General features: G+C 37.3%; 1 protein-coding gene across 17 annotated transcripts in view; it reads right to left on the reverse strand.

Annotated features, from left to right (window-relative positions):
- Positions 1–21,199, reverse strand: part of C3g (C3G guanyl-nucleotide exchange factor) — a 72,736-nt gene that overhangs the window by 9,777 nt on the left and 41,760 nt on the right. For 13 of the 17 annotated variants that reach the window (XM_071702142.1, XM_071702130.1, XM_071702133.1 and 10 more), the window contains 7 exons: positions 3,980–4,391; positions 3,473–3,697; positions 2,839–3,021; positions 2,447–2,754; positions 1,483–1,599; positions 552–871; positions 244–451 (listed from right to left, as the gene is read on the reverse strand). In XM_071702142.1, the coding sequence (XP_071558243.1) occupies positions 244–451; positions 552–871; positions 1,483–1,599; positions 2,447–2,754; positions 2,839–3,021; positions 3,473–3,697; positions 3,980–4,391 (1,773 nt within the window). The remainder of the gene's footprint in view (positions 1–243; positions 452–551; positions 872–1,482; positions 1,600–2,446; positions 2,755–2,838; positions 3,022–3,472; positions 3,698–3,979; positions 4,392–21,199) is intronic. The other 4 variants (XM_071702144.1, XM_071702140.1, XM_071702136.1 and 1 more) reach the window with 3 other exon arrangements.

Genomic DNA, 21,199 nt, shown 5'->3' on the forward strand with positions numbered 1-21,199 from the left:
TACTTGCGTGTTGATAGATTGTATTAATTAAGAATAACATAAAGAATTATTTATGTTATAATTATTTTGCAAGATTATTACGTTAGCTCGCGAGTATTTGTTAATGTGGTATTTCTCAAAATTCGTGTGTCTTGAAATTGACAGTGGAAGAGTAAAGCACCAACCATCAACATTATCAAATATTCTTCTGGTTTCTTTATAATCTTATTGCCAATATTAATAGTTACTAAAAAGATTACTTACTATGACGCTTCTTTAGAGGCAGAGGGGGTGGTTTGTTGGCATCTGAACTATCTCCGTTACTAGTGTGCAAACTGCATGTGGATAAATGCTCATTTTCCGGTACATTGTCATACTGCGACGGTTGTCGTTCTTTTCTTCGCTTGGATCGCTTCTCTGGCAATGCTGGAGGCGCTCCGTTAGAATCGGATGGAACTATCGATTCCACTTCCTACATACCATAGACAGATTGAATGATTAAATTATTTCAAAAATTAAAGCACAAAAAAATAAGTAAAAGTAAAAATAAAATAAAACATAACAACACCCACATTTACCAGTTTCTCTAATAAAGCTGGGTCCCCATTTCCAGACACGTTAGTTGCGCTAGTAGTACTTTTGGAATTAGTCATCGTCTTCTGTGTAAAAATAGAGCCGTTACTATCCGATGATAATTTGGTCTGAGAAAACGACTGTTGCTGTGCACTAAACGATTGAGAATTATAACTAATGCTGCTCTGCTGCGACGATCTCTTGGATGTCATACTGGATGCAGTAGTATAACTTTGGGATGAACTTCGTTGAGAATGCATAGAAACAAAGCCTGATTCCTGCGTTTGGGTAGACAATCGCTCCATCTTTCCTTCTATACCTAAAACAAAATAAATTCGAAACCAAAATTATTCAGAACTATCTAAAACAAAACAAAAATCGCAAATTAAGTACACAAAACTTGTAAAATTTTTCTTACGAAACAACATTTTAACATTTTCCCAACTAAAATTAGATCTACGTGACATTTTATGAGGTATCTATGGTAGCACTATAATATGTGGAAAAAAAAAGAATAAGATTTCGCTTGATCTCGCTGTGCTTTGGGCAAAGATCTATAAGATACTGTTTATTCACGCGGCTGGAAGGTCGATGCTACCTACGCAACTTGTTCCACTAACTATTTCAAGAAATCTTGCGTAATTTTAGCTCTCGCATTTTTTCTTTCCTTTACTAATGTTTACAAATAATTACGAACTCTTTAGTAAATCAAAGAATTATACAACTTAATAAATAAAATGGTAAATAAATGTAAATGTTAATTTGTTACTAAAACAAATTCTTCACTTATGTTTAACTATTATAACTTCTTAACTATTCTTAATTTGTTATTGGATGTATGTAATTTTAATTATTAATTACCAATAATACCGATTAATCAACTCTTCTTCATAATTAAATTATTTATTCTATAGTAAAAAAATTACACACCAGTTAATGGATTAAGCATTTCTTGAGGTGTTTGTTGGCCTAGCAACATAGTACTTGGTATATTAGTTTCAGAACCATCCCAGCAATTACAGTTTGAAGTACCATTAACTTGCATGCCTACAATAATACAGAATATACGTTACTTTGCAATATAAAAACCTACCTCTAATACCATCAAGACAAATATAAAAAAATAAACACACGCGGGCAAGCTTAGTTTAATATTAAAAATATATATAACAATAATACACACTCTTCCCAAGAAATACTAATAATGGCTTCTATTTTATAAAAATGGCGTAAAAATTAATTATCTCACTATGAGCCACAGTACACTATGTGTGTATCTAACATTATACAAAACTTTTAAAATACCTTCACAGTTTATACTTAGCTTCATATACTTCACGCATTTATTAATGACTACGGTATATAAAGAGTGAGGATCCATAATAATCGCGGATTTCTTTTTTTAGTATTATTAAAATATCTAATCCTAATCGCGGGCAATAGAAACTCATTTGTACAGCTCAAATAAACGTTCGGTTGTAGACTGACGTTCTAAACCAAGGTAAGTAGAATACCAAACTAATATGCTGAGTAAGCGTTGACCATGGACCATTCATCTTACGCACATGGAAATGTATTTACGACAACCTTTCATTAGTGACATTCCAGATACATACACGTTATCCGCGGAAATGGAAACTAAAGTATAATCGCGAAATGTTTACAATTCAATAAATAATAATATCGCATGTGTGGATTCAAAGAGTGCTCTTTTATGTCTCGTAATATAACATAATATAATTTTGTTATTATTTATGCGCGTGAAAAAATTATTTTGTAACAACCAAAATTATTTTGTAACAACTAGAAATTATATTTAAACAATACCATTAAAAATAAAATTTTAGTGTGCTCGAACGAATAAACATTTCAGTATAAATTGCTCGAACGTTACCTTGGATGGTAGCCATGAGACTTAGGTCCATACTGTCATTCAAAGATTCATCATTTGGTCCCATTATAGCTCGAATCTCGTCCTCGTCTCGGGAATGATTCAGAGCCGAATCCAAACTACCGGCCGATGCGCTCAGAAGAGATGACGAATCCTCCGGGGATCGACTTCGGAGGGATACCCTATCAAGACTAGATGCCAGAAGACCTTCCGATTCGTCGTGAAGTTGTTGGGTCCTCGTTCTTCTCTTCGGCGGTAACGGAGGAGGTGTGCCAGAAGAGCTGTTTTCCTCCGACAAACATACATTTGTTCTACAAGGGATCGAGCGTTTCTACGTTCAACTTCCAATGACTAGTGATTTATTATTCTCCTTCTTATATCGAGACAAGTGTTACCTGTCGGGCAGCGGGGGTTTCGGGGGTGGACTAGAATCCCGTAAAATCGACTCGGAGCTATGCGAGCTGCGAACCAAGCTACTACTCGCTGCCGTTTGTTCCAGGATCTGCCGTTCTCTTGGTGTCAAAGGTATATCCGGCAGAGAATTTCTTTGCGTTAATTCCGATCCGTACCCGGAAGCTCTATAATTTATTAATGCGTGTTCAGATTTAGTTTATTTTCGAGTAAGACTTGTATCGATATCACTCATAATTCATCCTCCAACTATTCAATTATCTCTATATAAAGTATCAAAAAATATTATTCATGAAATTCAGTTTCAACATTAATGTACGCTTTATAATGATCGTGAAAGCATTTCACATTAAGTAATAATTAATACTCAATCATATAATTTTCCTCATATCATATATCAAACCATATTAAGAGAGGTTTCATATTAATTACATATTAATCACCATTAATTAGATATTATTTCATATTATTTCCCTTGCTTTATTACAAGTGCATTTGTACGTATATAATATTTTATATCTACTTCTATATATTACTTTAATTTTGACGGCATAGATTCTTTGTTGCTATTTTGAGATACGCCCTACTAAAATTTCATTTACTATTACTGCAAATTACCTATTATTATTTGTAGCAGACGGGGGTTTCTGCTTGTTAGCGATTTTCTCATGCGCCAGAGCTACTAGATTTTTCACCGCTTCCTCGACCAGTCCAATAACGTGCGTCACGTTTTCAGTGTCCAAGGCGGAAGATTGATCACCATGCAGCAATACATCGTCGCAGAGTTTAAGCAATTGCGCTAACGCTTGGTACACCTGATTCGTGGCGGATCCTAACGTGGAGCTGCAAGTGTCAGGACATAGGATCAAGAAAGTGTAGAGATATAAATTCGATTCTACCGTGTGCCGCAATTTAAATGTAAATGCTTCTTTTTCCGTAAAGTTACAGGTGATGTTCCCATGATAAATCATCTCCATATATATCGATATTGAATAATATTGTTTAGTAAAATAAGCAAACTAATAAAATAAGCTTTTTAAATGTGTTGTTCTAGTATTTCTCTCCTACACTATCCTATAAATCAGTTACTAGATGATGGAACAATTTCGAATGCAGGACAATCACCTGTTCTCGTAGAGCAGGTAGGATTTCAACGCGTTGTGTATCGTGGTAACAGTATCGAGGACGATCGTGCCGTTCCCGGGCAGCATCTCGAGCTTCTTCTTGGAAACGACATCCCGGAAATGGAGCAGTGCCAGCTGCACCTGCCGTACATGGATATGCAGATCGCGCAGGGGATTCTTATCCAGAGTGCCAGAGTCGTTAGAGCCCGGGGCGTTCTTGTCCCGCGGCGTACGCGGTGACGAGGGCGAGGCGGCCCTCGTGGCCGCCCCGCTGCCTCCGCCGCCACCGCCGCCGCTGCCGCTACCAGGAGAACGCATGTGGGAGAGCTTCTCCAGAAAGTCCTCCTTGAAGGAGCGCGCACGACGCGCTAGTTTACCGCCGCGCGCCTTCCCGCCGAAGCGCTCCTCGACTTCTGCAACAAGAAACAGTTCCATTTTAGCATCGGAGAATCAGAAAATTGCTTTAATTTTCCTTATCTCATTACTTAGTCCCCTATGTATATATATATTTCATTATTTCCCTCTTTTTTAATTTTATATTCCTAAAAGAGAAAGAATTACCTATATCAATTCGAAATTCCAAAAACGGACTGCTAATATCACGAAAATTTTTTGTTTAATGTACTACATATTACCGTTTAAAAATCATTTTATGCAAAAGTGATATCTTTTATGACGATTGACGATAATATTCCATATCTCTATTTAATGCGCGATTTATATCATCCCGGAGGCATATTTGATCCAGAGATAAAATATTGAAATATTTATGGAGACATTTGTCCTATTTACTCTACTTGCTTTTGAAATATAATACGCACATGAGCTTTTTTCATGAGATTAAACGCATCGCATTAGCGAATGGGATTAAAATCTTGCAAACTCTTCTCGCCGATTATAACTTGGGAATCTAGCGAGCTTTTAAAGCTCATTAAAACCTTTTAATACTTTTATGTTATGAGTTGCATGCGGAGAGACTTTCCTTCTTCCATTTGATAGGAAAAGTCTATAAAATTTGATGAATTTTTAACGTAACAAATACCAGAAAATATGATACTCTTATTTTACAAACTAATAACAGAATTATATTTTCAATAGAAAATAATTTTATACATTTAATTAATAATTCTTTTTCAAATATTTTACCAATTTATATATATCCTTATAATAATTTTCCTTTAATATTACACTTATTATTTTTATTATTTACTATTATTAAAATTTGTTCAATTGAATTATCATACATCATCATCGATATGTAAATTTACATAACATTATTATAAACTTTATTAATATAATTTATATATTTATATATTTATATATATTTTATTTATAATATTATATAAACTTACATAATATTATAAATAAAATAATTAATACACTTAAAAAACCTTTATACACAGTTTCCTTACTAAAACTATTAACCCTTATTAATATTTCCTATTGATGAAATTATGATTCATTATTTATGTCCAAAAGAGAAACCTCTTTTGATGTGTCTCATTTTTATCGCTATTTAAACTTTCTGACGTCCGATGCTCTTTTCAGAATAATCTCAAGTAAAGAAATTTGTCACGGAGAGAAGCCACGTGCACGTGCACCACAACCATGTTGCATCAGGATTATTTATTGCATCTCGGTCGAATAAAACTGTGAAGGAAGAAGTTGCCGCGAACGGCACGCAGATAAAAGCAATCCTGTCTCATTTCTCGCGTGCCTTCCACGCGCAGACAATATTTTTCCGCCCGCACGCGGGGTCCATGTAGGTCGTGGACTTCGCCGCGGCTCGCAGTTATACTGTCAACCCGTTGCACACGTGCGCGAGACGAACGACCGCTACATACCGCCAGGCGCGGCGGGTCTGCCCCAGGTCTGCCTGCCTGCCTTTTTCTACGGAGTGCTAATGCCACTTGAATTAAAACGAAAACGGCTGCGGCGCACCGGTGCGCCGGACGTGTGCAATGTGTCTGCGGTGTTATAGCTAGTCCTAAGTACCTGGGAAACCTTTCTTCCCCGGACCTCGCCGGCAAGAGCAAAGAGTAACTTGCTTTTCTCGCACGTGCCGGTCGCCGCGTCCGTGAATCGGCGATCAATAACGGCCCCCACGTGTCGTATACGTCGAGGATCGTAATACGGAAGCTTTAATTCTTTTTCATATAGTAATTATCAAGTGATTAATTTCATATTGATGACAGCTTAATGACAACGTTAAAATAATAACGCATCGAATATGAGCAAGTAGAAAATAGGTATCGCGTTCCTACAAGGTATTTACTGTCTTTATATCCACTTAACAGTGGTAAGTTAAGTCGCTTTCAATTGATCTGTCTTTTTTCTGCGATTTCGATCAATTCTTACATCACGTTTACACGTTAATACTATATACGTAAACGTGTGTATATAAATCAAATATACGCGCAAATTTAATTCCCGAAGCGATCGAGCCTCTTCGCTGATGCGATATCGTACGTATCGATCCTTCGGTTTATTCTAAATAATTTATTACAGCAATATTTTTCCGCGCTATCATCGTGCGCGATGCATCGCGATACGTTCACCCCGGCTGGAAAGGCCATTTCGGCTGGCGCCGAAAGTAATGGAAGCGATAAACATCGTCAGAATGAACTTCGCGAATTTATTACACCGCGTAAATTTCTCTCGGAACTTGAGCGTTTCACGAAGTATCGTCGCTTTTTATGAACAAAGGTGTTTGCCGGACTAAACCCCAAAGGTATTTGATAGCTCGTAAAATCAGTGATCAAAAAAGATTTCAGTGATCGCGAAACATAAAAAATCTTATTAACGGTAGAATGTTACGAGGATAACGCAAAGTATAATAGAATTTCTTAACTATTGAAAAATTCGAACTCGAAACAATAAACCTCTTTTTTTCTTTCCCTCTTCGACTGAATATTACGACAATTGCTGATAAAGATACCGGTTATTTCTTTATTTATCAAAGATCCTCATCCGCGTGCGATGGCGATGCAACAGCGATTTAATGCACTTGGATTAAATCGCTATTACATCGCCACGCGGAGGATCCATCCGAGAGAGATCGTCTGTCGACGCGCGTGTGTAGGGATAAATCAAGTTCTATTCACGAATCCGCCCCGAAATCTCAATCAGACGTGATTTGCGCCAAAGGCACAAGGTTTGACAAGCCGATAGAGATAATGGAGATGAGAACACACAGAGACAAGAGAAGAGACCAGGGGAGGGGGAGGGGGCGGGGGCGAGGAAACGCGCGGCAGACAGGAGAGATGCAAATTGCCGTGATTGACTGTATTCACGAACCACGTTCGACTCCCACACGTGTTATCCGTGGGAATGCGCGTGCATATTGGGGAACGCGATACAATAGGCGCGGGGTGCGGTTATTTACAAACCGCGACGCGCGGAATTATTTTGATCGTGCGAAACCTTCGGTCGCGCGAAAGTGCCCATCCGATTATGCAAAACCGTTGTACGCCATTCGGTAGATGACAAATAGCGATAGACAGATATCGTTTCCCTTTGCCTTTCCACGTCACTCGTCACACGCGACGGATGCGGACGATGCGGTGGACGCTTTGAGTTATCCGTCAATCGTAACAGAGAGATCCTGAACTAAAAGGGTTTCCTTTTCCTCAATTAAAATATTCGATAATTATGATCGAGTATAAATTGACTCTTTCATTCCTAAATTATTTAACAATAAAAAAATATTTGTTTATATGTTTGTGCATATTACGTGACAAATAAGCGATTAAAAACATTTAGACATTTTGAAAATATTTAACAACTTTTCTACGTATTATTTTCACTACAACTATATATGTACCTATATTTATTTGCATTGCAAGGTTGTTATATAATATATATGTAAGAATGAAGGCTCTTCCTTATCTTTGATAAAATTTATCTAAAATATTTCAAGCTCTTATTATTATAATAATTTTTATCATTGAAGCATAACGGCAATAAACGAAAGATGATGATACTCTATACCGAGAAGTTTTTAAATATATACATGCTGTTTATAGATGCGCAAAGTCTTTACATCTATAAGACTATAAGAAACTAATGTATCATATTTATAAATATGAAAATATGAGAAGAATATTACTTATGAGCCTATATGGAATTATCTCTAATATTGAACTAATTTGTTTGATACATTACGGGTTGGTCATGGCAGCGAGAATTGCTTTGTCCGACATTGTGTGTGTGTGTGTGTGTGTGTGTGTATTTGCCAGCGAAATTCTATTGACTCGCGACATAACGGGCTTTCACGCTACAGCAAATACGGTGATCCGCGAAACGTGATCAAGCGTGTTTAAAGTGTGCAGGTACGCGTCCTGCGAAACTTTATGACGATAAAACGATCGCATTTATGAATATCACCGGTATAAACGTTTCATTGTTAATACGTATTATCTGTGCACGTAACAACGCTAATGTACACGATGAAATATTTACCAGAGAGCAATGTATATATCATTTATACATATAATAATAATAATATATGAGATTTGATGAACTTTATCGCAAATGTCATTATTTTCCTAGGTGATACAACAGTGTCTTTTTAAATATATAAAAGACGGGTGAAAGATATTTGGAGAAAAGCGGCGCCTTATATCTTTGTTTCGATGTTAACTTCGCAGTCACTCTAAAGTTCGGACATAGTTTAGACAATTTTTAATTGATCTGCCATACATTTCAAGCTATAATTACGAAAAAATTTATATTTTACATTATTTTTTTACAAATTTATTTATTATAGTAATAATAATAATATTTATACATATAAATTATAAAATTAAATCCATTTTGCTTTCTCATAGAGGAAGCTTTGTGATGGTGGGGAAAAAATTCTTCGAGATTTTTATGGAAATAGGTTTAGAATGTTCCAAAATGTCGAGAAATCACATTAATAGAAAATGTTCGGAAGTATGTATGTGTGTACAGATTTTTTGAATTAATAAACTGTATTACTAAACTGGTTTGAATGTTTTTGAAAAGCGCAGAGAGCACAGTTAGTCTGAAAATGACGGGCAGTGTCCAAACATGTCTCTTACATGAGGAACTTTAAGTTACCCCAGCAGTTTAACCAGCGGAGATTAATACGCTCTACAATATTTTTCTTAATCGTAATAAGAGGAAATGGCTGTCAACGCGACGTGGTAATAAGCACTCGTGTTCAACATCGAGTCTCTCAAGCTCTCCGGGCCTCTCTTTCTCCACCCTTTATCGATCACCGCATGCTCGTACGCGAGGTGCAAACTCACCGAAACGCGCTTTAAGCGAAACGGTAAGCCCACGCATGCATGGCTGCGGAAAATGCGGAAAGCCCCCGGAATGCGATCGGGCACGATTAGAATCGCGAACAGACGCATCGTATCTCGAGCGTGGACCTGCGGTGTGTTGGCTACCGCGGCATTCGCGGTGATGCATGCACGGACGACGGTATCAGTACGCGCACGTATGTACACACGCTCGAGTCCCTCACGCGCGCATTATGCGATTGTGTCCGCAGCGGCAACGAGAAGCTCGGTGATGAACGGTCGTGCCATCGGCATCGGCGCGATTAAAGGGACACACGGTGGAAAGTTATCGCGACCGTAGCTCCCGAGCCCGCTGCATCGTCGCGATAACGGCCGAGGAGAGATGCTGTAATGTCGTTCGCGGCAATAATATTCGCGCCACGTGCGCGGTGCGACGGCGGGAACACGTAGCTCGTTAATGAAAACCCGGCCGTGATAGCGCGACGTTGTTAATTACTCGGGGAACCCGCGAGTTTTCCGCTCGTTACTCGTTGATGATGATTCCCGGCAGCCCGAGTCCATTTTTTACGCGTAATGAATATTTAACTCGACTGCGCGATCGTCCATTCCTCGCAAAACGGTGGGAGCCGCCCGCGTGTCTCGAGGGAAATGTACACGCCGGGTAGGAAGATGCGAATTATTGTCGAGATTAGATGCATCGTTTTTGATAAATCGTGCCAAATGTATCACCTCGGGTGAATTATTGCGCAAGCAAGTTTCGCTAAACGTATATCTGTTACACATCGCTTTGGCTAATCCTTTCGATTTATCACGGCAATAAGTCGGAACGATTTCGACTAATCTCGCAGATTAATCTACATAGATACGAAGTCAAGATTTGGAAGCCCTCCAGAATCCCGCGTCCGAGTTCAGAAATCCGTTGTCTTAGAACATCCTGCATACATTTGTAATATATATATAATCTACACCATTTTCGTGAAATTTTATATACGTTTAATAAAGGATTTTTATTTAAATATATGTAACAGGATTGCCACAGACCTGGAAAACCGGGGAAAGTCATGAAAATTTAAATTGATCAGAGAAAACCTGGAAAAATAAGGGAAATATATAAAAGAATTTTTAACTTTGCTCATAATTCTCATAAATGCAATCTTATTCTAAAGAGTACTTGTAATTTTTTAAATATCATATCTAACATTTATAGTTAAATGCGTTCAAAATTTGCACACTTTACAAGTCATTTCTTACATATGTTGCTTTTGAGATGTTGTTGTGTTTATTTGTTATTTTGTCTTCTCCTACTTCTTCTCTTATAATGTTAATCAACAAAATAATTAAAATTTATATTTTATTCAATGCTTTTATTCAATCGACCTTTTCCTTATAATTGCTTCTTTTTTCCAATACTTATTTATTTTTTGTTGGCCTGAATTTACATTCAGGATTATATTGTGTTACTAAACTTCTAAGTTTGTGTTGCTTCTAATAATATGAGCTATCTTTCCTGCAATCCCTGCTTCTAAAATGTTGAAATTTAAAGTTACATATTGATCATGGAAAATTCTCCATTATCGTCTGCAAAAATCAGAAAATTTTTAAATTTATTTTCTATGGCAACTCTGCTAAATTTCACGAACATTACGATGAATTTATGACAGATTAATTAAAGTAAAAATTGTCAATAACTAACTAATTTCACGAACACTATGACGAATTTATGACAGATTAATTAAAGTAAAAATTGCGTCAATAACTAAATAATTTCACGAACATTGTGACGAATTTATGACAGATTAATTAAAATAAAAATTGCATCAATACAGAAACTTTCACTAAATTTTTTCGTAAAATAATTTTTACCGGAGGTGAGATGAATCGAGTTAAAAAAAATTTTTATCGAGAATGAAATAAAAATCTCTCAGATCAAAATATCGCTCGCAAGTAGTCGCAGGGGCAATAAGAACGAATGTAGCCGTAATCCGATATGCAGCACAAATAACGAAGGTCCGAGAGACACAGATCAGGATTCGAATTAACTAACAATTACGAGGGTTAATGATGTTCGCGCAAACGCTAATAGCGTGGAGATTCGTGTTTCGAGTGTTTACGCCGGCGCTCTGCGGGTGGGCACGTTTCGCCGGATGGGATTTATACGAACGACATTACTGCGACCGGTAAACAACGGAAACTCGATGTAATTATTTTATGGAAATCTCCTGGATTTCCATAGCGGTTACTTCTCGTTCCTTGGTCTACGGCGAATCAACCGGCTGTAGGACGAGCGAAATCACGAGAGCGCGGACTTCGATGTGACTTAAGATCCGTGAATTCATCATTGCGTAAAAGTATTATGACACGAGATAACGTATGAAATTCTTTTTAGGAAGTACATGTGGAAACAGGCGAAATTTTTTTTTATCGCATGCTGTCATTCACGTTTGATAGAGCACTCTTGCGAAATGTTTCGAGGACTCCATTTCCAATTCTTGAATTATTAAATGGCTGTTGAAATTTTCATCGATTGTCACAGATTCCATTTTCAGTGGAGATGTGAAACGCATTTAAATTAAATTATTAAATTGTGCCAGAGTCATTAATGGAATAAAACGAGAAAAAAGCAGTTTATAAAAATCTCTGTTTTTTTTAAATTAACTTTACTTTGTAAAATCAAAAAGCGAGCTATATGTAAAAAAAAACTCATTCCATTTCGTAGAAACGTATAGGTATATATAAAAAGCGTTTACATAAAATTATATATATTAAATCTATTTGAAAAAGAGAACACTAAAAAGAGTTGTCAGAATATTCTAAAGCCTCTTTTCATTTTTTTGACAAATAATTAAACAAAAAAAATATAATTCTTTGTGTTTTAGTGTTAAAGTTCAATACAATAGAATGTACATATGTATCAACGTCCACATATAATTATATCACATATAATATTATAAGAATTTTATGTTGCAAATATTGCGCATCAGATAACTCACATTTAAAATCATCCATCTGCATCACGACGTCGTAACCACCGAAAACCCATCATCAGTATCGTCACATTTTGTTCATGGATTTTAGTGTAGTAAAAAATTTCGCGTTGTCGGATTAACGTTGGCAGATTTCCCGTGCGTTTCGCGAGAACGGGTGATTCTCCGCGCGAATTCGCATCATCCTTTCATTAAAAAAAATGAGAACCGCGTGTGGTGAACAAGCACGATGGCGAAGGGCTTCCACCGATTACGCGCAAACGGTTCGTTAAAGCTTTTAATGATTCGTTCGTGGGATCAACGGGACGAGCGACGCGCAATCAAAGCGGGGACTAGAATCTCTCTTTTTTTTTTATTTCACTTGTATCGATATTCAACCTTCGCCGACGTGGGCAATGGAGAGCTCCCGAAATGTTTGATCTATCGTCGCGAGCGTATAGGTTTCTCGCTAACTGGAATAATGAGAAAAGTTCCCGCGGGTGTGGAAAACACGCGAAAACGATTTGTGACTGAAATGCGGGCTTATTTGAGAATCCCACGAAAGAAAACCGGTGGTCTTTGTTTTAAATACAGTTCGAGCGAGAAATGGGTTTCGATATTTCGATTCCCGAGAAGAGGATTATAAACGCAGTTTGTGAACAAGAACATGAGTCAAGCGTTATTTTTACATGCGCAGCTGTTTAAATAAAGAGATTCCTGATCATTAAAAAAATAAATAAAATTGGGAAACAAAACACAAGATACGTAAATTTCGACGTGTATCGTAAGGAAAGGTTGTAGTTCTCGATATCACGACACGACATGGTTACTGCAACTATACTTCAGAGTCGTAATCTGCAGAAACTCATTTTACGAGACTTACTGTTACGGTAATTATGTCGGCCTCAGCAACGTCGCGTCGTCGTAACGACATGCGGGAATCAGAAGAAATGAGTAATAAAGAACGAATGGTAATTCGTCAAAAGCGCGAAGCGGAAATTGATGGCGGGATATTAAAAATCGCGCAAAAGTAATTTCCAGACGGACTAAGAAAGTGCCGAACGCAATGAATGATTACTGACGTAACAAAGGGCGAAAATCCTACTCCGCGATAGAGAAAATTGATATTGCGCGCGTTGGGAAAAGACAGGGAAAAGAAAATTGATATTAACTATCCGGGAGTGCTGGCATTAAAGGATTTCGTGGACGACGGGCGTTACACCCGCGCGACGAGGAGGCTTTCGCTCGAGTAAAGCTAATAATTGCCTCCCGAAAATTGATTATCCGCAAGTTCGTTAACAGTGGCGGCAGCGGCGGCTGCGGCAGCAGCGCGCAGCGGCTCTGTGAACTAATGGATCCCAGATTATTGACAGACGGAGTGTAATCGCGGATGGATTTGCACGCTCGTAAAAAATTCCAGGAATCGAGATGATCTCTCGTGCGAGTGGGGAATGGTGCTGCTCACAGACAATGGGGCTCGAGCCTTTGAAGCCGGCGATGTAATCCCGAAAAATATGCAATGTTAAGTACATAATACTTCGAGCAAAATGAATATAGGGGCATCGGACGAGGATGTTTCACCCATTCTTTCAGTTCATATACTGGTTTCAAAATCACGGTAGATGCAAGCACATTAAAAATAAAATGGTAATATTAAAAATGGAAATTTTTATATTTTAATACAAAATGTTAAACAGCAGTTATTGATATTTATAATCAATATTGTAACAATTGTGGGTAGCGATTAATAATGTGCAATGACGATGATGATTTTTTATTGACTGTTAAAATAATGAGATAGTTGATCGGCAAATTTGTAAAAAAAAAAGACATTCTACATGACGTATCTATCGTGTATGTATGACATGTAACGCGACATATTATTGTTGCTGCGGTTTGCGGTTATCGGACAAACACTTAATGCGATTTTACAGCGAGAGGCGCATAACACCTATACTGCGTATTTTCCGGATGTCTGATTGAATCAGATAAATCAGTGTTTATCCTAATCCGACCGAAATGGTCTGGTAATTGTTGGCAAAATGGATGATACCCATTACAGTAATAACAAAATTACATATAAAATAACAAAAATATAGACGTAATTAACGATGCAAATATAAATTTAACATGAGTTGTTAAAGTGAGTTTAAGACTGACACTATATTTCGAAGAAAAAACGCTATACTAATCAATATTATACATATAATATTAAATACTATTAAAAAAAAATTTTACGTGTTATTATATTTGTTATATTTATATCTTTGTCCCTTTCATATATTCTACGCAGCTCTTTGCTGCCCTTTGCATTTGTAACAAATAATTAATATACGATTTAAGTTGAATATGACCTAAAAGTAAAAAAATCGCGACTATTTTGTGAGATTTATCCTTTAGTGATTAGTAAACATTTTCATATTTAGCCTGTGCCTCTAAATTTTTCTTATCGATCTTTTGTTTCCATGTTATTTCTCGTGATAGATGACAACGGGATGATACCTCTGTATCAACTTTTTACATCGAGTCATTAATTTACTCTGTGTACGATATCCGACGAACACACTGCTGTTCGATCTGGCTGTTGCCGTCCGGCTGTTTGCGAGTACTTCCGTGCGCATCTCGTCGCGTGCACAAAGTCAGACGCGTTCGACCGATTAGAACGGACAATCCGCATATACGTGCGTATATCCGCGCGCCCCGGGCAAATTAATTTTCCGGGACACGCGCGCGTGTGTCCCGCAGCCGCAGTACCGAGTTCGCACGGGTGTACTCCGTGTGACACGACCCACCCCGAAATAACCGGGAGGTTGTTGCACCGCGCCCCGTGACACACGAACCGTGAATTTACTGTTCGGTACACCAAAAATGCGGTCGACGAGTCGGACAGGTCGAAATCTCTGTCTCTCTATCTCTCTTTGTCGGCGATATTTACGCGCTCCGTTAAGCCTACCGAACAATTATCATTGTACGACGGAAGGAATAGTCTGGTACAACGATCGTCAGTGATCTGAGTAGAAATATCGTGTAAAAGTTATAAGAACTCAAAATCCGATAAATATCCGTTGTTTTAAATATAATATAGAAGTAGTATAGTTTGTTAATAAAATTACGATAGAGTAATTTTATAATAAGAGATAACTGCGATACTTCGCTGGTGCAATTGTTAAGATAATACAATGCCAGATAAGATACCTGAATTACGAATTATTGGTTAAACAATACACGAGTGCATGAACTGTGCAAACCAAACGTCGCGAGGTATCGGGGCAGCGATATAAAATCTCGTCACGTATTCAGGATCATTACGCTGTGCTGTAAAGTGCTTGCAGCCGCGAATGTGAATCAGACTTAAAGTCCGGTCCTTGAGACGTAGAGAGTAACGATGAGGGATATGAAGGAGCGCACCCGGAGCTTAAAGGGCTTTCGAAATAGCTTAAACGCCGAAAGAGGATTATTCCAAGATGGTGGGTTCGGACAACGCGAACTAAATTTAGTAAGCGAGGCCGAAACCGGCAGCCAAAATACGATGAAACTTTGTGAAAGGCTTGGACGTAGACGAGGTTTCTCGGTTTGGAAACAATTACGTTACGCCATCACTACGATACAACTTTGCAGAACAAGGAAACGTCGTCGCTTTAATTCCATTTTCGCTTTAACTCCATTAGATTCTTATTAACTCTTTTATTAATATTTACCGGGTACGTGAGAAAATTATGATTCGTACTCTTAGTATCTCTACAACTTTTAAGTCTACTAAAACGATGAGGAGTTATTGGATCAGAAATAATTAATGATACGCAAACGCAGCAAAAACACTTGTAAAAGATTGCTTCCACAAAAATGTATCTATCATTTAACAATACGAAAAAATAAATTTATAATAAAAATATGTATATATCTCATTCAAATATGTATTTGTTTCACTATGCCCACAATTTTATTAAAGTAGGGTAGAGCGGGGTCAAAAGTAACGCGGGGCGAAAGTAACAACTCAAATATCTATAGTTAATACTATAGTTAATATCTATTATAGTTTATACTCAATACCCAGGCGTTCAATACCGAGGCGTTCTGAGACACGTTATAGCTTGTTCAGCTTCATCCGTTAACCAACAGATGCATGCGCATCTATGCCTATAACTATAGATATTTGAGTTGTTACTTTCGCCCCGCGTTACTTTTGACCCCGCTCTACCCTAATGCCTCTAACAAACTTTAAATCAAGAGAGAAAAAGAGGGCGAGAGAAACATATTTTATTTTACATCGGAAGAATTCACATATTTTTCGTACGAAGTAGGCTAAGAATTTCGCGACCACTTTCACGGTTAATTAACATTCGGTGAGCTAACGGCGCGGGAAGATAACGTGCTGATCGCCAAGCTTTCTCGAGCGAAGCGACCATTTCGCGCATTTCGCTTGCAACGATGCAATTACGGGGGAGGGGGCTTTAACGTCCGTGGAATACTGTGAGCCGTTTCCAGCTGGGAATTTCATGGTCCGACGATGATATTAGTGGGCACCGGTTGGTAGTAGGGGCGCAGTAATGTCGTTTCCTGAATTAAGAGGGAGAATCGATGCTCAGCCGCATAGTCCTCTTAATGGCCATCGTACTCCCGCGAACTTGGAAAAGCTACGAAGATTTACTCCGGAAGCGCCGATAAAAATGTGGCTCTCGATAAGAATCATGACCGGCATTTAATGCTTACTGCAGCCGTGTACGCGAATAGGCTCTGGCTATATATATAGATTTAATCTTAATGGAAAAAGTTCTCAGAAAAATAATTACGATACATGAGACATAAAAAATAAACATACCAGAAAAATTTTATTAAAAGAGTAGGTACTTAATTACTAATTATTAATCATTGATCGAGTTTAATTTCTTAATTTAACTATTACATCTGTTAATTATTATCAAATAATGCAATAAATTAATTTATTTATGTAATACAATTGTGATGACTAACTTGTATTGATGATAAGGTAATTATGATCAGTAAGAAGTATTAATTAAATTTAATAATTATTAATTTTGTATATTAGCTTTTTAAACAATGAATTTCAAAACAAACTCGATAAAAATATATATTTATAAAACTCAAGCAAGTGTATTTATAAAAAGTAACAGAAATAAGAAATCAATTAATAATAAATCCGCTTTCTGGATTAACAATAAGATCGGCGTAGAGTTTTTTGAATGTATTGCCGATTATACTAATCACAGATGCACATCGACACTCACTGAATTATAATTATTCTTCGTTTAAAATGTTAAGTACTACAGCGGTCTTCTTGATAAAACAGACTTATTTTCGGTGTCGCGAAGAAACCAGTAATGGAAAAGTAATTAAAGAAAAATAATGGAAGACGCGCGGGAGTGCTTTGCGAGAACAGCTACCGCGATGCAGCGTTGTTGTGACTTAAAGCATGAACTTATAGCGGGAATCGAGAAATTAATTGCGAGTACCGTCTAATGGAAAACTAAGAATTTTATGGCACAATATGATCAATTCAATGTAAAAGACAAACTCGCGCAGAACTAGCAAACGTCTGCATCGGACTCGTTTCGGTGGTGCAAAATTAAATTACGAGATCTCATAATAACGCATTACAGGTAAAAGCGTGCCGAGAGAAAGGGGAGGGGGGAGGGGGAGAAAGGGATGCATTTCGTGATGAGATTTATGCGAAATATCCCACGAGAATATTTCAGGTAATTACACTGATTAGCAGTGGAGGCAATGAATATTGTCATAATTCGAGAACAAAGCCGATTTTAACGAGATGCGCGATGCATACACACGTTGATCTCATATACCTCGGCAATATTAATATTCTCGAATCAGCCTTTTACATTCATTTACGCGCAATTCGTATATTTATCCCGTTATTACAAGTAGAAAGAGTTGCTTCAACGGTCAATTTTCGTTGGAGCTATTTACAAATTTAACAAAAAAATTATAGAAAAAGCGAGTAAAGGAGTAGCTGTTATAATGATGCAATCGTGCATCGCGTTTTATTCCACAAACTTTGCAATGTACTGAATATAAATGACGATGCTTGGAATATTGCGAAGGATTACGCTGTATAAAAAATTTATCGCGAACGAATAATATACTTGAACGAAATTAACGATTACGTTAAAAATAAATGTCATATATACCTCTCAATATTCATCTTAAATTTTCCTTCAAATCTCCATCCAGACAAGACCCTTAAAAAATTGAAATCGTTATTCATAATGATTTTATCAAGTATATATATTAAGAATAATTTTAACGCAATAAAATATCGTCTATTCTATATCATCAAAATGATGATATCGGAATATCATTTATATGGTAAAATTATTTATCAGAAAATCAGCCTCGAGTAATTTGTCTAATACTCCGTTAAATTAGCGACACTTAAATTCTCTTTAAACGCTTAGAGAGCGAGACGTGTCTCTTCAGTTCGTTCTCCACATTCGTAAGCCGCCGAATATCGCCGACAGTCCTTACAAGCATGGCGCCGTCTGGCCTGAAGCGATCGGTCGCGCAATGAAGCGATTCTGCAGACGAATCGCAAAAATGCGGGCGGAGATGCGAGACGCCCGCGATGCGATAGGGGGATTGATTTTCGAAGCGCGACGCGATTGCAAGACGAGAAGAGAGCTTCCGCTGATACTCTCCTCTCCATGGATGCAAACAGTAGATCCATTAAAGGCCCAACTCGACGCCCTTATAATGTTTGTGTGGACCCTCGTCGAAAGAGAATACCCTCAAACGGAGGGCGGGCTGGATAAAAACACGAGATACGAGCGGGTCTCTCCTCTCTCGTCAAATATCGCCAATCAATATAGATGCTCTCGACGGCACGCAGTATTGGATTTCCGCTAGTGTCGCATTTGATGCAAACAACGGAAAACGTCAACCTCGCGGGTAAATCGAGCCATCCGTATTTCGTTGAGTGTTATACGAGTGCAATAACACGTAATATAATTATGAATATCATGCCATAATTAAAAGTATGTACGTCAAAGATTTTAAAAACGTGACTTCCTTCTTCTCATTTTTCTCCACATCGTATAATCTTGTTAAATTATTTAGCATTTTCTTAATGTGCTTAAAGAGATTTGTCTCGGAGCATACTAATATACAAAATATGATAATAACAACATTCTCTGGTTAACTATTGGGTAACCAGATGAGACCAGCCGCTGTCTACTGAAACAGTGGAATTCGCAGTATTCTTTCCTTAATCAAAAGCCGGAAGCCGGAGACGTTGGCTTATCGATATACTCGACGCCGCGCCGGAAACAGCGGATTCATTAACAGACAAAGCTCAACTTCTGCAATATTGAAAGAGACAAGAGACAGCTTCTCCAAGGAAAGCACCATCGCTTGAGGGAAATACCTAATAACGAGTCGTCTTTGCAGCCAGGTGACGCGGGGTACAAAAACGATACTTCGAGTCTTAATTACGGAGACAATCTCCGAGTAAACGTGCAAAAATGTATGCTGTATAAAGCAAGGCTATCCGCTTTGATATTCGTAACAAGTAAAAATTCTAATTTTCCATGTGACTCGAATTCAAATATCAATTTATCATATCTTATAATGTCAAGTGAATCAAGTGATAAATATCTTTTTTTACGTTTATATTTATTTGTATTACTCGAAATGGAATCTATATTTTAAAAAAATTATTTTTACCAGCTGAATGAGACTTCCGGTTGATTACAACTTTTGCTATCAACATTATATGTATACATATACAGATAAATAGATGACAATAGCTGCACAGGCATATTGCGGTCATGTATGTCCTCTATGCGTCAGGACGTAGACGTAAGAGTTGGAAAGCACAGATTTATATCGTTAAATATTTTTAAATCGTCTCATATGTGATATGCGAAAGTGACACGTAATCATGCTCGAGAGAGAGAGAACCTTGCAACACGTAGGAAATTCTATCATCAATGCCAGAGAAAATGCTAACGCTGCCGTACCTCATATTTCAGTGTGCAAACCGGATGTGGCAAAATAATGGTACGTATATTTATGAAAAAATGTCATTAGGTTGCAAATATTATGTTATACGTTTCATTAATTTAATATAAAATAACAGAATAATATATACAACAATGATAATATTATACGTATAAAAATCTGCACTTAATAAAAAGTGATCGGAAATCGGATAAATAATCGATCTCTACAATTAATATCTCTCTTTTACATTCCTGGTTATTTTTAGACTGAGTTTAATTTTGCTCGCACGTAACAATATATTATATATAAACGTTTGTTAATCATCATATTATAAATATTATAAGTAATAAGCTTAATTGTTTTATTATTATATATCAAGATGTACGTACATTGGTTATAGATATTTAAATGCATGTGAAAAATGCCATATGGTCATAGTACATTTATCCATTCTCATTTAAACTCACGTTTCATTAATCGTTGCCAAAGAGAGATGCAAAAAATTTCGCAGAGATATTCTCATATTACGTGACTGGAGTTTCATTCAAAAGAAATATTTTTCTATCCAGAGAAACAAATATCTTGAAATATTTTCCAGCTGACGACGGTTTACATTAGCAACCGGTGCCTATCTTTATCCGGCGGCGTTGTTGCGCCCTCGGCATACCAAAGTTCCTCCGCTGTTCGTGGATTTATGCACGTGTTAACGATTGACATAATAATGCGACACGTGTGCGAAGCATGTGGTCTAGACACAAGAGAGCGTAAAAGAGCCCACCCATCACAGAAACTACAAGAGCCAGTCGCCAACTAACTAACTTCCGAGAGGATCATGTACGAGCGATATACATATGTATATGTAGGGTGGAGCGTAATTCGTGATAGGATCGGAGGGAATAGGTCTTCATAAATAAAACTAAAAATGAAATGGAAAAGTGGTAAAGAAATAATATTTCTTCGCGTACAAATCATCATTCGATAAAAAGTTAATTAACGACTTAGTTACCGTGTTCG

This window comes from Temnothorax nylanderi, unplaced genomic scaffold (genome assembly GCF_030848795.1).
Source record: "Temnothorax nylanderi isolate EJ_2023f unplaced genomic scaffold, tnyl_v1.0 TNYL_tig0028_pilon, whole genome shotgun sequence".
NCBI lineage: Eukaryota > Metazoa > Arthropoda > Insecta > Hymenoptera > Formicidae > Temnothorax > Temnothorax nylanderi.